The sequence below is a fragment of the Quercus robur genome, chromosome 11 (genome assembly GCF_932294415.1).
Source record: "Quercus robur chromosome 11, dhQueRobu3.1, whole genome shotgun sequence".
Taxonomy (NCBI): Eukaryota; Viridiplantae; Streptophyta; class Magnoliopsida; order Fagales; family Fagaceae; genus Quercus; species Quercus robur.
In genome coordinates, this window is record NC_065544.1 from 55,021,292 (window position 1) to 55,040,249 (window position 18,958).

General features: G+C 34.3%; 1 protein-coding gene and 1 pseudogene across 1 annotated transcript; both read right to left on the reverse strand.

The window, feature by feature from the left end:
- Positions 1–331: 331 nt before the first annotated feature.
- Positions 332–5,112, reverse strand: LOC126707117 (endochitinase-like; annotated as a pseudogene).
- Positions 5,113–16,899: 11,787 nt separating this feature from the next.
- Positions 16,900–18,686, reverse strand: LOC126707120 (endochitinase 2-like). Its single transcript, XM_050406717.1, has 3 exons — positions 18,228–18,686; positions 17,652–17,805; positions 16,900–17,433 (listed from the first exon to the last, which is right to left on the reverse strand). The coding sequence occupies exons 1-3, from the start codon at positions 18,643–18,645 to the stop codon at positions 17,040–17,042; spliced, it is 966 nt and encodes a 321-aa protein (XP_050262674.1). The 5' UTR covers positions 18,646–18,686; the 3' UTR covers positions 16,900–17,039.
- Between the last annotated feature and the right edge of the window lie 272 nt (positions 18,687–18,958).

Here is an 18,958-nt window from a genome sequence, read left to right on the forward strand (position 1 = left end):
AATTTTTTATTCAATTAAAGTTTTTTTTTTTTTAATAAACAGTAGCACTTCAAACCAAAAGAGTGACTGTTCTTGTTTATAGAGTGACTAAGACTGTTGGATCAATATATATATATATATATATATATATTTATTTTCACTCTCTAAAATAGAGAGGATTTTGCGTTTACCTCATTTGTTGGAGATACTCTAATTCACTTAAATTACTTTTAATATTTGTGTAAATTTATTTTTTATTTTTTCATTTTTTGGAGAGGATAGCTACACAAACATTTAACATTACAAATAATGAAGAAAAACATTACTTTTAATAGTAACAACAACATCCATATTTCTCTTGCATCAAACCCTTGATTAACCTCTCTGATTAATCAAAGGATCTTTATTCTTCATTTTAACCACAAGACCATAAGGTAATACAAAGTAATTTAGAAAGCTAGGACTAGAACATGGTGTCCACAGACTAAATCTAGTAATCTAGATTCAGAATTTTGGACTATTGATTACATAGTGTCCACCAACAACCCATTTCCAAAAGGCCTTTGGCTGTAGCAATCAAGGTTGTCACCATAGCCAACTCCGAAAAAGTCACAATACCTCTTATAGAATCCAATGCGACTCTCCACCTGAGCATTTTTACCTCGACCACACTCAAGGCCACCATTGATGATGTTTGTGGTGGTACCATAGCCAAGAAGACGACCAGCTGCAATGTCAGCACTAGACGGGTTCCAATTTTCGATGATTACATCATGGCATGATGGCTTTGGTGACTGTGGAGTCATCCAGAACCAAAGTGCTGCCTTAAATGAAATAACTGGATCAATGGCCACAAGGCCTGGGTTGTTTAATAAATCCAACTCTAAGGCTTCTCCACACTGCCCATAGTTATAGTTCCTAAATTATCATAATTAGTGATTTAGTGTACATGACAATAGTGTTAGTACAAAGAGTAATCTTACATGGACAATATTTTCGAGTAAGAAAATTATTATTGATTCTTATATAGATTTATCATTGACACTATCATGTGAAATATGCAATAAAAATTATTGTGACTCTGAAGTACAAAATTTAGATCATGCACTAACCATGAAAGTTGGATAGGACCACGACCATAATATTCTTGACCAGGAGCGCAAGGATAATTGGGATTCGGTGCATAGTATAATCCACCATTTATTTCCCTAACAAAGCAATACCCCCAAGAGTATGGGCCACCAGGTGCAGTTGCCCATCCCCCTACACGTACAACATAAATTATTAATTCATTAAAGAAACAAATTGTATAACTCATGCATGTAGCAAAGTCATTTTTGTTTTTTTTTTTTTTTTTTTTTTTTTTTTTTTAATAATACACTTTATCTTTAAATTGTAATCCATGAGTGACCGTAGCCATCGAATACATTAACGATTAAAAGCAGTAACTTTAAATTAGAATTGAAAATCAATTCACTTTACCAAAGTATTTTTTGTCCCTTTTTTTTTCTTTCATATAGATGTAAAATAAAGAAAGAATGTTATCATTATAGACTATGGCATGTGACAAAATCATGTTTTCCTTTAGCAATCAATATTCAATAGTATGGTATTCATGTCATCTATGATCCGTAACAATTTGTCTAATTATACTAGTAAGTAAGGTAAAGTGAACTACCGGTAGTTTCGTGTGAAGTTTGGGCTAAGAAAGCAGCTATCTCTCTTTTACGAATGTCAGTGTCCCCAGTTGTGCCAAAGCCAGGAAAGGAATTTGCAGCTTCTATGAAAGCATTGTAAGTGTAGAAATTCCTAGCAGGGCAGGCAGCATCATTACGATATGGTAGTAGCTGATCAAAATCATCCCTTGAAATTATACTACCAATATCTCCTCCTTCTTCACCACCACCACCACCACCACCACCACCACCACCGCCACCGCCACCACCACCACGCCACCACTACCACTACATTGGCTTTGACAACCATCGTCGCAATAAGCAGCTGTGGTGCCGCACCAGCCCCACTGGCTGCAGCACAACCCATTTGGGCAAAGAGCACCCCCTGCTTGCGTACCACATTGTTCAGCCAAGCCTCCTTGGAATGAAGACAACAACAAAGGAAAATAACCAAAGCACAAAACCTCATTTCCATAGTTGTTTGTGTTTCAAGTTGATATTTGAGGATGGTGAATTGGTGATCAAGTGGAATGGTATATATAGCGTAGTAGAGAGGGATCAAGCTTTGTCTGTTTATCTTTTAATGTTTTTGGAATATTTGCTCAATGACCCGACGGCAGATTTCAGCTTCCCATCTTATCTAGAAATAATTTAGTTTTAAAAAGGAAAAAAACGTGGGCAGATTTTTTTTTTTGTGACCTTGTCTTGTTGTGCATGAATGCTATTAATTTATGGCCACAATTATTCCAGGCTTTGTCCTCTCTGTTGTTTCTAGTTCTGTTCTTTAGTTGAATGAATTTCTCCTTTTTTATCCAAAAAAGAAAGAATACTATTGATAATCTGTAGACATCATTTATAATGAATAACTAAGATTTAGTATCTTAGATACAGTCAATAGGTTCCTAAATTAAATTTAAACATTTGGTTTTATTGATCAATTTGACATAAATAATGTTATTATTTATAAATTAAATTCAAAGTTACATATAAAATTTGAGGAACTTAATATACTACATCTAAATTATTATACTTGAGTTTGAAATTAATACATACATTTTTATGATGGTGTTTTCCTATTTCTAAACATGTGACCAATATGACATATCTAGACTACAAATAGAGGTCTTTGTTTGCTTCAAGTTATAATCAATGGATTATAATAAAAGGGCGGTGTTTGTTTTACACAGTGTATTCATAACTTAAAATTGTGATTTTAATAAATTTTTTTTTAAGTTATTAACAAGTATTTGCCATAATCAAATTTAGTTTTTAATAATACTGCATATGTATGATATATGTAATCCAAAACATTGATTTTTTTTTCCTCATGCATGCATCTTAATTTGGTGTCAAAATAGCTTTATGGATTGGATGTAACATCATATATTGAAAATTGATGAGACAAATAATGGTTATTTTTTTTATTCAACAGAAATGCAATGGTTTCTAACACTAAGGCTGGGTTTGTATTGCGATGAAAAGGAAAAAAATGCATGTCTGTGTTTTTTCTGTAGGTCCCATGCACTGTTCATGAGACCCGCAAGTACAGATTTCATTAAATGTTTCTTTAAAACTGGGTCCCATAGCACTATTCACACATTTAAAAATTATTTTGTTACAGTATTTTCAGTTTTCAGAAATAAGCAGTATCCAAAATGACCCTAAATCTACCAGGCTGAAAAATTATTCCAACCTATGTGGGATTTATTTTATTAGACATGTAAGCCTAGCATTGGTCAAGAATATAAAAATAAAATAAAATAAAAATAAAAAAAGTAAAAACAGGTTTGGAAACTAGTTAAATTCTTTCATAATACATATATTCTGCAAACTAACATGATAGATGCTATATCAAAATCAATAAGTTGTATGATCCTTATTTAGCCAAAAAAAAAAAAAAAATTATAATATCCTACAAGATAATCACATATTATATTGCTTCTAGGCACCATGTCCACATCAATCTTTAAACAATATTACCTTTGAAAAGATAATTTCCTTTATAAATTTTAGCATTCATTTCAGTCTTTTGATTTTGCATTCATTCATTTCAGTTCTCTAAGTTTTATATTTATTCAATTAAAGCATTTTTCTCAACTTTTATTAGAATTTTTTTAATTTAAAAAAGTTCGAAGAAAAATTTACAAATTTAGAAATTTTACCATAACATATAACAAAAGTTGATAGAAAAACTTTAATTAAATAAACTTAAAAGTTAGAGGACTTAAATGAATAAAAACAAAGTTAGAAGACTATAATAAATTTTGGTGAAACATAAAAAAATAAATTTTACATTTTAACCTAAAATTTTTAAGAATAAGAAAGAAAGGATATGCTCAAGAAAAGTGAGAATATCCCATAAATTTGGCCTTAGCCTTTTCGACTTGTTGTTCAGAGGTTATCATATTTCATTTTCTTGTATTGACTATCGGTCTATCACATGATTCACATGGTATTATCACTTCAATCATTCACTGCCACGTGTTCTTCCCAAACACCTTACAATTCAGGAAATGAAAATGTACCACCTATAGACTGAACACCATAGGCATCAAGTTAGAAATTGTGTTATGGTCCCCTGCTAGATACTTTATAGGCGTTTCTCAAAAAAAAAGATACTTTATAGGCGTACAAAATTAAATATCATTACCCATACAGAGGATCCATGACTTCTTTTTTAATTTCTCGACAAAATGTTTAATACTTTTTGAGCACTTAATTATTTTTGGGTAATATATTATATATCTCCTATCTCATATTCACTATATAATTACATAAATGAATTGTTTAATGATAGCTATAAGATGTTGGCTAGAGTTTTGAAACATAAGAACTCGTTAATCTCACAAGCTCTTAATAACTGTTAGTATATATGTCTTCTTTTTAGTTATATTTTACCTATACAAATTAATATCAAAGTTTGGATCATAAGCTGTGTTCAAATATATAGGAAAAGGTTAGAATAAGACAACCATCCTTAATTTTGATTGAGGTCTAACATTGTCAACCGTATAATTATTTGTTTCCTCAAAAAAAGAAAAAGAAAAAAAAAGCATATAACTATTTGTTTTGTTTTGTTATCCATTAAGGAAATTGTTAATTTGTTAATAACGGAATAGTAGAATCTGACAGCTATTTGATTTTCAATTTATTCGACTTTATTGAATGTGAATTTTATTCTCCTACTGTTCATTTTTCTTAGATGACACAATTAAGACATGGTGATATGGCTTTCTTGGCTACTCAAAAGCTTATAATGTAAAAGTGTTATTTAAAAGAGAGATAAAAATGAACTCTTAAAGTCTTAAGATGTATTTCACAAATGGAATAAGTTTATTAATTTTGATATAGCCTCCTTGGAATGAAGACAACAACAAAGAGAAAATAACCAAAGCACAAAACCTCATTTTCATAGTTATTTGTGTTTCAAGTTGATGTTTGAGGATGGTGAATTGCTGATCAAGTGGAATGGTATATATAGCGTAGTAGAGAGGGATCAAGTTTTGTCTGTTTATCGATCTTTTAATGTTTTGGGAATATTTGCTCAATAACCCGACGGCAGATTTCAGCTTCCCATCTTATCTAGTAATAGTTTAGCTTTAAAAAGGAAAAAAACGTGGGCAGATTTTTTTTTTTTGGTGACCTTGTCTTGTTGTACATGAATGCTATTAATTTATGGCCACAATTATTCCAGGCTTTGTCCTCCCTGTTGTTTCTTGTTCTGTTCTTTAGATGAATGAATTTCTCCTTTTTTATCAAAAAAAAGAAAAAAAAGAAAGAATACTATTTATAATATGTAGACATCATTTATAATGTATAACTTAGGTTTAGTATCTTAGATACAGTCAATGGGTCCATAAGTTAAATTTAAACATTTGGTTTTATTGATCAATTTGACATAAATAATGTTAATGTTTCTAATGATGAATTAAATTCAAAGTTAAATATAAAAATTGAGAAACTTAATATACTACATCTAAATTATTGTACTTGAGTTTGAAATTAATACATATTTTTATGATGGTGTTTTCCTATCTCTTAACATGTGACCAATATGACATATCTAGACTACAAAAGAGGTCTTTGTTTGCTTTAAGTTAAAATCAATGGGTTATAATAAAAGGGCAGTGTTTGTTTTATACAGTATATTCATAATTTGAAAATGTGATTTTAGTCATGTTTTTAAGTTATTAACAAGTTTTTTCCATAATTAAATATAATTTTTAATAATACTGCATATATATGATATATGCAATCCAAAACATTGATTTTTTTTTTCTCATGCATGCATCTTAATTTGGTGTCAAAATAGCATTATGGATTGGATGTAACATCATATATTGAAAATTGATGAGACAAATAATGGTCATGCTTTTTTATTCAGCAGAAAAGCAATGGTTTTTGACACTAAATCTACTAGGCTGAAAAATTATTCCAACCCATGTGGGATTTATTTTATTAGACATGTAAGTCTATCATTGCTCAAGAATAAAAAAGGCAAAACAAGTTTGGAAGCTAGTTAAATTCTTTCGTAATACATATATTCTGCAAACTAACATGATAGATGCTATATCAAAACCAATAAGTTGTATGATCCTAATTCAGCAACAAACAAACAAAAAAAGAAAAAAAGAAAAAGGAATTATCCTTAAAGATAATCACATATTATATTGCTTCTAAGCACCATGCCCACATAAATTTTTAAACAATATTACCTTTGAAAAGTGAATTTCCTTTATAAATTTTAGCATTCATTTTAGTACTCTAATTTTGCATTTATTCATTTCGGTTTTCTAAGTTTTAGATTTATTCAATTAAAGCATTTTCATCAACTTTTATTAGAATTTTTTAATTAAAAATTTTGGAAGAAAAATTTAAAAATTTACCACAACATATAACAAAAGTTGATGAAAAAACCTTAATTAAATAAACTTAAAAATTAGAACACTTAAATGAATGAAAGCAAAGTTAGAAGACTATTATAAATTTTGGTGAAACATAAAAAATAAATTTCGCAATTTAGCCTAAACTTTTTAAAAATAAGAAAGGAAGGATATGCTCAAGAAAAGTGAGAATATCCCATAAATTTGGCCTTAGCCTTTTCGACTTGTTGTTAAGAGGGCATCATATTTCATTTTCTTGAATTCACTATTTGGTCTATCACATGATTCACATGGTATTATCACTTCAATCATTCACTGCCACGTGTTCTTCCCAAACACCTTACAAGGAAATGAAAATGTACCACCGGCCTATAGACTAAACACCAAAGGCATCAAAACAAAGAAAACAAAAACAAAAACAAAAAACAAACGAAGAACATGTGGGCGGCTTTTTCTTGGTGACCTTATCTTGTTGTACATGAATCATGGATGTCAATACCGTACCGTACCGGCCGTACCGGCCGGAATATACCGTACCGGCCAGCAATCCGGTACACTCAACCCCCCTGTTTCGTACCGGAAAAAATACCGGCCGTACCGGCCTCGTACCGGTCGTACCGGCCAATTTCGGGCAATACCGGCCGGTACCGGGCGTACCGGCCGGTACAGAAAAAAGTTTTTTTTTTTTTTTTTTTTTTTTTTTTTTTTTTAAGTTTTGTAATTTTTGAATTTTTGTTAGGACAAAATGGTAACTTATTTATATTAACTTATTAGTATTATTTGTTTTTTTAGTATGCAATGGTAACTTTTAAGTTTTCTATTTTATTTTTTTATTTTTTTTCCCTTTTAATTGATACTAAAGTCTAAAACCATGAATAACTAGTTCTAAATTAAGGAAATGTTTTATGGTAAACTTTTATATTTATTATAATATATATATACACAAACACATACATACATATAAATATATATATATATATATATATATATTTATAAATATAAAAAATAGCGGTAAACCCGAAACGGTACACCGGTATTGACCGGTATCCGAAATATATCGTACCGGTGGCCAAACCGGTACGGCCTCCGGTACGGTATTGACATCCTTGACATGAATTCTATTAATAATTTGTAGACATCATTCATTATATATATTCATACGTGACTTCACAGCGTGCCAAACAAATAGCTATAAATCTAGGAAGCAAGGTACGTAGATAATCATAACGAGTAACTTTTTTTTTTTTCGAGAAAATTCCATTATTTAGTATCTTAGATACAATCAATAGGTTCATTAATTAAATTTAAACACCGGGTTATATTGGTCAATAAAACATAAGTAAAGTTAAAGTTAACATTTTTAATGATAATTAAATTCAAAGTTATACATTAAAAAATTGAGGAACGTAATATACTACATCTAAATTATTGTACTTGAGTTTGAAATTAATACACGTATTTTTATGATGGTTTTATCCTATCTCTTAATATGTGACCAATATGACATATCTAGACTACAAATAGAGGCCTTAATTTGTTTGCTTTAAGTTATAATCAACAAGTTATAATGAAAAGGCAGTGTTTGTTTTTACACAGTGTATATATAACTTTAAAATGAGATTTTAATCATGTTTTTAAGTTTTAAACAAGTTTTTGCCATAATCAAATTTCATTTTTAATAATACTGCATATATATGATATACACAATCCAAAACATTGATTTTTTTTTTCTTTCTCGTGCATGCATCTTAATTTGGTGTCAAAATAGCATTATAGATGTATCATCATATATTGAAAATTCATGAGAAACATAATGGTTATGTTTTTTTATTCAACAGAAAATCAATGATTTCTATCATCTAAATCTAGTAGGCTGAAAAATGATTCCAACCCACGTGGGATTCACTTTCAACACATACCACTGACAACTTGAAATTTTTATTAGACATGTAATTTAAGCCTAGCATTGCTCAAGAATAAAAAAAAAAAAAAAGGGCAAAAAGGTTTGGAAACTAGTTATCTTTCATCATACATACGTTCTGCAAACTAACATGATAGATGCTATATCAAAACCAATAATTTGTATGATCCTTAAAGATAATCACATGTAATTTTAGCAACTTAAAAAACTATTTTATCTATCTTTTTTTTTTTGAAACTGGAACATATATTTCAACCAAGAGGAAGGCAAAAACAGCCAATACAAAGCTCAAAAACTGACAGAAACAAGACAGCAGAGAAAAGAAAAGACAGACCACAAGCAGACCCGCCCACTAGACAATTTTCATACCAAGAAGATCAGCTATAATCTCTGGTGTTGTACCAGTCCAGCTCTTCAACTCTCCACTTCTCTTGGCCTGTTGAGCAAGTTCATGGGCTATCTTGTTTCCATACCTACTTATGTGCCTAACTTCTGCCATCCTAAAGTTGGACAATTCAAGGATTATACCAGAGATGATATTGCCAGCCAAACCTTTGCAATCTTTGTCTTTTACTGCTTGGACCGTTTGCATAGAATCCCCTTCCAAAATGACATTCTCCAAGCCCAACTCCACAGCTAGGATAGCACCCTTTTCCATAGCCAAAGCTTCTGTTTCTTCCACTGCAAATTTCCCGGAAAGAGGCATGCTAACAGCTGCAACAATCTGACTCTCCCAGTCCCAAATGACAATGCCAATTCCAGAATGGCCATTCACAGCTGGGATTGCTCCGTCCACATTTATAAGGAAATAGCCTTCTGGTGGAGGCCTCCAAGCTCTAGGCTGCTTCTCTTTCCTTGTTGCACAAGATTTATTTGCAATCTGAAAATCTTCCACCATTCTAGTTGCTGTCCCCCACACCTGGTCCGCTGTAGTTGTGCTAGCTTCAAAGATCAATTGGTTTCTGTGGTACCAAATCGTCCAGGCTACACCAAAAAAGATTTCCAGGTCACGTTGGGTTCCTTGGCTTATTATTTTGAGAGCCAGATCAGAAATATCACTCCTGCTCTCCAAAATATTTCCCGGGCCATCACTCCACTTTGACCAAATTGCCTTTGCTAACTCACACCTTAGAATGACATGCTCAACAGCTTCTTCTTCCATCTTGCATATGGGGCATAGGACATCAAATTGGATTCCTCTTCTGTTTAAGTTCACCATGGTGGGTATAGCATTCATGCACAGCCGCCACGCGAAAATACGTATTTTTTCTGGAATGTTCAGTTGCCATATTCTTTTCCATAGAGGGGCACGTACATCTCCCCTTGAGGTCTCACCTTGAATGTCTGAATCCAGCAGTTTCTTGGCCACATAATAAGCACTCTTCACTGAAAAAATTCCTTTTTTATTACCCACCCAAATTATGGAGTCCTCAGGAAGATGATGGCATAAGGGAATGTTGAGAATGGTAGTCACCTCAAAGGGTAAGAAGGTCTCAACCATCCTATCTCTTCTCCACATTTTTGTGTCTTCATCTATAAGGGATGATACCATTGGAAAAGCCCCAAAGTCTTTTGGAGGAGAAATGACCTTATAAGTCGTAGGAGTTGGCAACCATTTATCATCCCAAATGTGAATTAGTTTACCATTCCCCACTCTCCACCTAGTGCCTTGCCTGAGAACCTCCAAGCTTTTGTGGATACTTCTCCAAGCATAAGATGGGTTGCTTCCAATACTCGCCCCAAGAACATCTCCATTTGGAAAGTATTTTGTTTTATACATGCGGGCCATCAATGATGATGGTTCTTCCAGCATCTGCCACCCCTGCTTTGCAAGCATAGCCAAGTTGAAAGCTTGGAGATCTCTGAAGCCCATGCCTCCTTCCCTCTTTGCTCTGCACATTTTTGACCAGCTGACCCAGGCAATCTTGGATTCTTGATCCTTTTGTCCCCACCAAAAATTCCTCATCATTCCTTCCATTTCATCACAAAGACTCTTAGGAAGCAAAAAACACCCCATTGCATATGTTGGCACAGCCTGAGCCACCGCTTTTATAAGAATTTCCCTACCTCCAATGGATAATAGTTTCTCCTTCCATCCCATCAACTTCTTCCCAACCCTCTCTTTAATTTCGTTAAAGACTTGTTTCTTGGATCTACCAATCATGGAAGGCAACCCCAAGTATTTCTTTGGTTAGGAGTCTTGCATTGATCCAAGAATATCCTTCACCTCTTCTCTTATCTCCTCCTTAGTGTTTCGGCTAAAAAACACAGATGATTTATCCGTGTTAATCTTTTGTCCAGAGGCATCTTCATACTTTTGAAGGATACTTAGAACTTCCCTGCTTTCTTGCCCATTTGCTTTGCAATATATGATGCTATCATCGGCAAAAAGGAGATGTGTAACAGTAGGGCAATTCCTGCAAATTGAGATTCCGGAGAGTCTATTGTTTCTAGTTGCTTCCAAAATTAGACCTGTAAAACTCTCTGAACAAAGAAGGAATAAATATGGAGATATTGGGTCTCCTTGGCGTAGGCCCCTTGTAGGGGTGATACAGCCATGAGCAACCCCATTAATAAGCATAGAGTAAGACACAATAATTATGCAGTTCATAATCAAGCTAATCCATTTTTCATTAAAGCCCATTCTCTCCATGATTTTCTTTAAAAAACACCATTCTACCCGGTCATAGGCCTTACTCATGTCAAATTTAATGGCCATATAGCTTTCTTTTCCTTCCTTCTTTTTTAAATAATGCATAATTTCAAAAGCAACTAGGACATTATCTGTTATTAGGCGGCCAGGGACAAAAGCACTTTGATTTTCTGAAATAATGGTGGACAGGATTGGTTTCAATCTATTTGCTAGGACTTTGGATATAATTTTGTAAGACACATTGCACAAACTGATAGGCCGGAATTCAGTCATTTTGGTTGGGCTATTTGTTTTTGGTATGAGGGCAATATTTGTTTGGTTTAAGGGTGCTACTAAAGCATTTGAGTTTAGGACATTCAAAACAGTATTAATAATATCATTGCCAATAACATCCCAATATTTTTGGTAAAAAATTGCAAACATACCGTCAGGGCCCGGGGCTTTTGTTGGGTGCATAGAGTAGACAGCTTGAACCACCTCTTCCCTTTGGAATTCCTTTGTGAGCTGCTCATTCATCTCTGGGGTAACACTTCTTGGAATCATATTGGCCACTTCCTCACTTCCGGATGGGCAGGAGGTAGAGAACAACTCATTAAAGTACTCTGTTGCTATGCTTACTATGCCTTTCGCATCTTCACACCATTTCCCATCCTTGTCCCATAGACCTCTAATCTCATTTTTCTTTCTTCTTTGCGACGCTTTGTGGTGGAAGTATTGGGTGTTTCTATCGCCCTGTTGGTACCATTGAACTCTTGATCTTTGGTGCCATCTCATTTCTTCCTCTTCCAGAAGCTCATTAATTTCTTTTCGGAGTTCATTTATTTCTGCTCCTCTGCTGCCCTCTCTGTCCTCTTGAACAAGAGCTTGGAGCAATTTCCTTTTTTCTTGGATCTTTCTAGGAAAGTAACCAAAATCAGTTCGGTTCCATTTGGTTAACTCAGTTGTACACACCTTTAGGCCTTCAACCCACCCAACCGTTGATTGTATACCTGAGAAGTTTATCCACGCTTCTTGGATAACTTCCTTACACTTCTCATATTTAGTCCATGCCTTTTCAAAGTGGAATCTTCTCCCCCTTTGTGCTTGCAGATATTTCTGGTCTGTCAATAGAATAGCACAGTGGTCAGAGGTTGGTTCGACAATATGGAAGACTCTAGCATTTTGGTAATACTCTGCCCACTCTACTGTCGCAAGCACTCTATCCAGCCTTAATTGAATTCTTCCTTCATTTGGTCTTTGATTGCACTAGGTAAACTTCGGTCCTTCATACCCCATATCTTGGAACCCACAAAAATCTATTGCCTCTCTAAAACCTTCCATTTGCTGTTGGGCTTTATCCGGGCCTCCCAGTTTCTCTGTTGTCGACACAATTTCATTGAAATCTCCCAGGCACATCCATGGCATCTGATACTGAGATTTGAGAAACTGGAGAAGACTCCAAGATTCCTTTCTCAAACTTGTTTCCGAGTTTCCGTAAAAACCGGTTATTCTCCATTTGAATCCCGTCTTAGGATCTATTACAATTGCATCAATGTGGTGTCTTGAAAAGCTTTTAATTTCAACATCTAAGTCCTTGACCCATAGAAGGGCCATCCCCCCACTTTTACCTTCACTTGGGAGTATTAGACCATTTGGCAAACCAATTCTTTCCCTAACCTTCACCGTTCTTTTAGCACCAATCTTTGTCTCCATTAGGAAGACTATATTGGGATTATATTGCTGCACAAGGTTGTGTAGCGCTCGAACTGTCCGGGAGTTCCCAATTCCCCGACAATTCCAACTTAGGCAGTTCATATCCAAAAGGGAATAATAAGGTTCAATGGTACAAACAGATAGGCAAGCAAACCAAAGCAGCAGAAAAACAGACCCAAATTCTAAACCCCAATTGTCAAAGTATGGACAAACTGAATCAAATAAATTACTTACTTCTGGGTTCCATCGGTTCTTAACTGAGGTGTCGTTATTCAACATCAGCAGCTGTATCGGGTTGGAGAAGCCCACCTTTGGCCAAAACACACCTGATCAAGAGGTGCCTTGACTTGCTGGAAAAACTTCCCATAGGATGAAGCTCCTGACGGCTTCAAAAACGGTACCAGAATAAGACCCACGAAAGGGTGAAATCGGGTCACACCCACAAAACTCCTCAGATGCTAAAAACTGAGAATAGCCACTTGAAGTCCGACCAGTACCAGAACTAGATCCACGAATGGGTATAGATAGGTTGACAGTGGAAACGGAGCTCACCCATAAGACTCAAGCTTCTGCTAGCGATCCGGTCAATGCTTGCAGCGAGAGGGAAAACTGGAGCTTCAACAGTCCAGAGAGAGAAAAGAGAGACGGAACTCTCTAGAGAAAAGCTGGAAACCCACGTTCCAGAGATAGGAACTCCTACTTGGGAGAGGGACTTTGGAGTATTCTTACTGTGATGCCCCAATTTGATTAATTGTGTGATGTGTGCGGGTGTGTGATGAGTCCCACATCGAGTATTTACTAGGTTGAACTGGACTTTATTAACAACTGCAAGGAGCCTCAATTGTGACTAGTCCTTTTGAGGTATAGCGCAGATGTGGCTAGCGCTTTTCTTTGGGTCGTTACATATGGTATCAGAGCCGGCCCGGTATTCCCGTGTGGGCTCAGAGACATTACCCCACAAAGTGGGCCCTAACGAGGACGTTAGGGATTTAAGTGGGGGAGATTGTGATGCCCCAATTTGATTGATTGTGTGATATGTGTGGGTGTGTGATGAGTCCCACATCGGGTATTTACTGGGTTGAACTGGGCTTTATTAACAACTGCAAGGAGCCTCTATTGTGACTAGTCCTTTTGAGGTAAAGCGCTAGCCACATCTGCGCTATACCTCAAAAGGACTAGTCACAGTAGAGGCTCCTTGCAGTTGTTAATAAAGCCCAGTTCAACCCAGTAAATACCCGATGTGGGACTCATCACACACCCACACATATCACACAATCAATCAAATTGGGGTATCACACTTACTTTCCACTTAACCAAACGCATTTAACACCTTACTTTACAATTTATCAAATATCAATAGTTCTATCTTTTTACCACTTCATTTAAATATTTTTTTCTTTATATTTTTTATTCTTTCTTTCTCTCTCTTCCCCTCTTTCTCTTTAATACTTTATCAATGTGGCCAGCCTTTTTTTTACTTTCTTGTCTATGCTGTATCTTGGTCCCACTTGTCTGGGTTGAGAAAGAAATAAAATAAAATATCATTTTTTTTATAACTTTGTAGCTACAAAGAGCTGCCAAAGATGTCAGCTACCTTTGGCACTCACTGTAGCTCATTGGCAAATTTTTTTACCTATACCATACCACCATCAATGTGGCCTACCTTTTAGTGTTTTTGGTGGTATAATAGTAATTTAGCTATTATACCACTATCAATACTAACTCTCTTAGTAAAAAGGAAATGCCACATTAGTCTTTAAACAATATTACCTTTGAAAAATGAATTTATTTTATAAATTATAGGTTAAAATGCAAAACTTACCTTCTAAGTTTCTTCAAAATTAATTTTAGTCTTCTAACTTTGTATTTGTTCATTTCAGTCCACTAAGTTTCAGTCCTCTAAGGCATTTCCATAAACTTTTGTTAAAATTTACTGAAAAAAAAAAAAAAAAAAATCTAGAAAATACTTTTCAATTATTAATAGATTTTTTTAATTTCAAAAATTGGAAGAAAATTTTAAAATTTTGGAAAATGAACCAAAACATATAACAAAAATTGATAAAAAAAAAAGTCTTAATTAAATAAACTTGAAAGTTAAAGGACTAAAATGAACGAAAGCAAAGTTTGAGTACTAAAATGAATTTTGGGGAAACATAGATGATAGATTTTGCATTTTGGCCTAAACTTTAATAATAGGTAAAGGAGGATATGCTCACGGAAATGAAAATGTACCAACTTACTGGACACCATAGCCATCAAGTTAGAAATTGAGGCATCAAGTTAAAAATTATGTTATGGTCCCCTACTAGATACTTTGTAGGTGTACAAAACTAAATATTACAAAGGGTCCATGACTTTTTTTTATATTTTAATTTCTCGATAAAATGTCCAATACTTTTCAAGCACTTGATAATTTTTGGATATGTATTATATATCTCCTGTCTCATGAATTAATCATTTAATGATACCTCTAAGATGTTGGCTAGAGTTTTGAAACATAAGAACTTGTTAATCTCACGAACTCTTAATAACTGTTAGTATATATATGGTCTTCTTTTTAGTTATATTTTACCATAAACTTATAGTACAAATTAATATCAAAGTTTGGGTCATAACCCGTCTTTAAATATATAGGAAAAGGTTAGAGTGAGACAATCATCATTCTTTCTCCAATTTTGATTGAGATCTAGCATTGTCAACCATATAATTATTTGTTTTGTTTTGTTTTCCATTAAGGAAATTGCTAATTTGTTAATAAGGAAACAATAGAAATCTGACAGCTATTTGATTTTCAATTTATGCTAGTTCATTGAACGTGAATTTTGTTCCCCCCCCCCCCCCCCCCCACTGTTCATTGACTAAAGATATTCTTTTGGGGATTTATTAAGACTTGGAGGGCTTTTTTTTTTTTTTTTTTTTTTTTTTAGAGGTTATGTTTACTCATTTTTCTTAAAAGACACAATTAAGACATGTTGATATGGCCTTCTTGACTACTCAAAAGCTTATAATATAAAGTATTATTTAAAAGAGAGATAAATGAACTCTTAAAGTCTTAAGATGTATTTCACAAATGGAATAATTTTTTTTAATTTTGATGTAGCCATCTAGATCAAAATTGTATTTCACATATAATGAAAGTTCATTAAAAACATTGACCCAATTCATTCATCTATTTGGTGTTGCAAGTGTGATTCAAAAATAAAAACCATGTGTTATAAAATTTGTAAGCTCCTTTTTTAACAGAGCTCTATCTTCATCCAGAAGGGTTCTCAACTATTACATGTTCCAATATTTCAATCATGTGTACTGAAATATTGGAATAGGAAATGGTTTCAAATCCCTCTAAGTGGAGATATAGCTCTAAAAAGAAGAGTTTAACATGTATAACACAGAGTTATATTTTCAAATCACACTTGCAACACAAATTAGATTTCCTAAACACTAACTACAAATGCAATAATAAATAGCCTCGGGAGATTGTCATTTAATAACTCTCATCATGTGTGGCTAAAAGAAGTTCTATATAGCAAGATCAAGATTAAGAAATTTGACCATGTGTGTGACATAGAACTTAATAGATGACCAATCATTCATTGCAGCAAAAGTAAGGGTTCATTCATCTCTACAAAGAATGAGAATGATAAAAACAGAGTCCATAGCATACAATATAGAGGTCTGATTGGGCCTTTTTTACAATTCGTTAAGCTCTGCTATAGGCCTTGGGCCTTGCTAGAACTTGGGCTTTCAAGGTTGAGAGAGTTATGGGTGGAGTTGGGTTTGGTAAAAGTGGACTACTATTTTGTAACAGGCGCCCACTTAATTCGTTGGACGTTTGCTAGTGGTGCATAATAGTGAGCTGCTATTTTGTAACAGGGCTTTCAAAGAGCTAATCCACTTTAATTACTTTTAACATTTGTGTAAATATTTTTTAATAATAACAACAACATCCATAGCAAACAAGAAGGTGGAAGAAAGAAAAGAGAGAGTCGATGAGCCCGTATTGAAGACCCCACTTTTTTCATTCAGCACCAAAAAAAAAAAAAAAAAAAAAAAGAAGGTAGAAGAAAGAAAAGATAGACAGAAAAAGTCCTCATCTGTCTTCGCATCAAATCCTTGATTAACCTCTGATCAATCAAAGGATCTTTATTCTTCATCTAAACGACAAGACTACAAGGTAATACCAAGTAATTGAAAAAGCTAGGACATGTTTAGATTCATAATTTTGGGTTATTTAATCACATAGTGTCCACCAACAGTCCATTTCCAAAAGGCCTTTGGTTGTAGCAATCAAGGTTGTTACCATAGCCAACTCCAAGAATGTCACAATACCTCTTATAGAATCCAATGCGATCCTCCACCTTAGCATTCCAACCTTTACCACACTCAATGCCACCATTGATGATGTTTGTGATGGTACCATAGCCGCGAGACCGACCAGCTGCACTATCAGCACCAGACGGGTTCCATCTTTCGGTGATTACATCATGGCATGATGGCTTTGGTGATTGTGGAGTCATCCAGAACCAAATTGCTGTCTTAAATGAAATTACTGGATCAGTGGCCACAAGGTCTGGGTTGTTCAATAGATCCACTCCTATGGCCTTTCCACACCGCCCATAATTGTAGTTCCTGAATTGTCATAATTAGTGATTTAGTGTACATGACAATAGTGTTAACTGTTAGTACACACAGTAATGTTATATGGACAACATTTTCACAACTACAGAGTTAGTAAACTAATTCTCATATAGACTTATCATTAACACTACCATGTGAAATATGTTATATAAAATATTGTGTGCAAATTTTAGATCATTAAACTATGGATTATAAGGTCATGTACTAACCACGAAAGTTGGATTGGACCACGGCCATAATATTGCCTACCAGAAGCACAAGGATAATTTGGATCTGATGCACAATATGATGATCCAGGATTTTGTTCCCTAAGATAGCAATACCCCCAAGAGTATGGGCCATCAGGTGCACTTGGCCATCCCCCTACATATGCACAACATAGATAAATTCGTTAAACAAACAAATTGTAAAACTCATATAGCAAAGTCACTGTTTTTTTTTTTATTTATTAAAAATACACTTTATCATTAAATTGTAGTCCATATATGAGTGAATTTAGCCATTGAAATAAAGTGATTATCTTATCTCCCCCATCAAATACTTTAACGATTCGTTAAAAGCAATTATTTTAAATTAGAATAGAAAATCAGTCACTTTACCAAAGTATATTTGCCTTTTTTTTTCATATAGATATAAAATAAAGAAAGAATCTTATCATTACAAACTATGGCATTTGACAAAATCATGTTTTCCTTTAGCAATCAATAGTATGGTTTTCATGTCATCTATGATCTATGTAACAATTTGTTTAATTATACTGATAAGTATGGTAAAAGTGAACTAACCGGTAGTTTCATGTGAAGTTTGGCCTAAGAAAGCAGCTACCTCTCTTTTACGAGTGGCAGTGTCCCCAGTTGTGGCAAAGCCAGGAAAGGACTTTGCAGCTGCTATGAAAGCATCATAAGTGTAGAAATTCTTAGCAGGGCAGCCACCATCATTACGATGCTTCAGCAGCTGATTAAAACTATCCCTTGAAATTATACCACCAATATCTCCTCCTCCTCCACTACCACCACCACATTGGCTTTGACAACCAGTGTTGCAATAATCAGGCGTGGTGCCACACCAGCCATACTGGCTGCAGCACTGCCCACCTGGGCAAAGAGCACCCCCTGCTTGCGTACCACATTGCTCAGCTAAGCCTCCTTGGAATGAAGACAACAACAAAGAGAAAATTACCAAAGCACAAAACCTCATTTTCATGTAGTTGTTTGTGTTTCTAGTTGATGTTTGAGGATGGATAGTGGGATGGTATTTATAGGGGTGGTAGAGAGGGATCAAGTTTTGTTTGTTTATCTTTAATGTTTTTGGACTTGTTCAATAACGGTGGCTGATTTCAGCTTCCCATCTTATCTAGTAATAATTTAGTCAACAAAAGCTTTGGAAAAGCAGAGCATGTGGGCGGCTTTAGTGACCTTATCTTGTTGTACATGAATTCTATGAATAATTTGTAGACATCAACTATTATTTGATCCATTCGCGACTTCAGAGCGTGCCTAACAGATAGCTATCAATC

Coding starts and splice junctions, on each gene's coding strand:
- LOC126707120 (XM_050406717.1), bottom strand. CDS start 18,645: ATGAAAATGAGGTTTTGTGCTTTGGTAATTTTCTCTTTGTTGTTGTCT. Junction 17,806..18,227: donor AACTTCACATGAAACTACCG/GTTAGTTCACTT, acceptor GTGCATATGTAG/GGGGATGGCCAAGTGCACCT. Junction 17,434..17,651: donor GGTCCAATCCAACTTTCGTG/GTTAGTACATGA, acceptor ATGACAATTCAG/GAACTACAATTATGGGCGGT.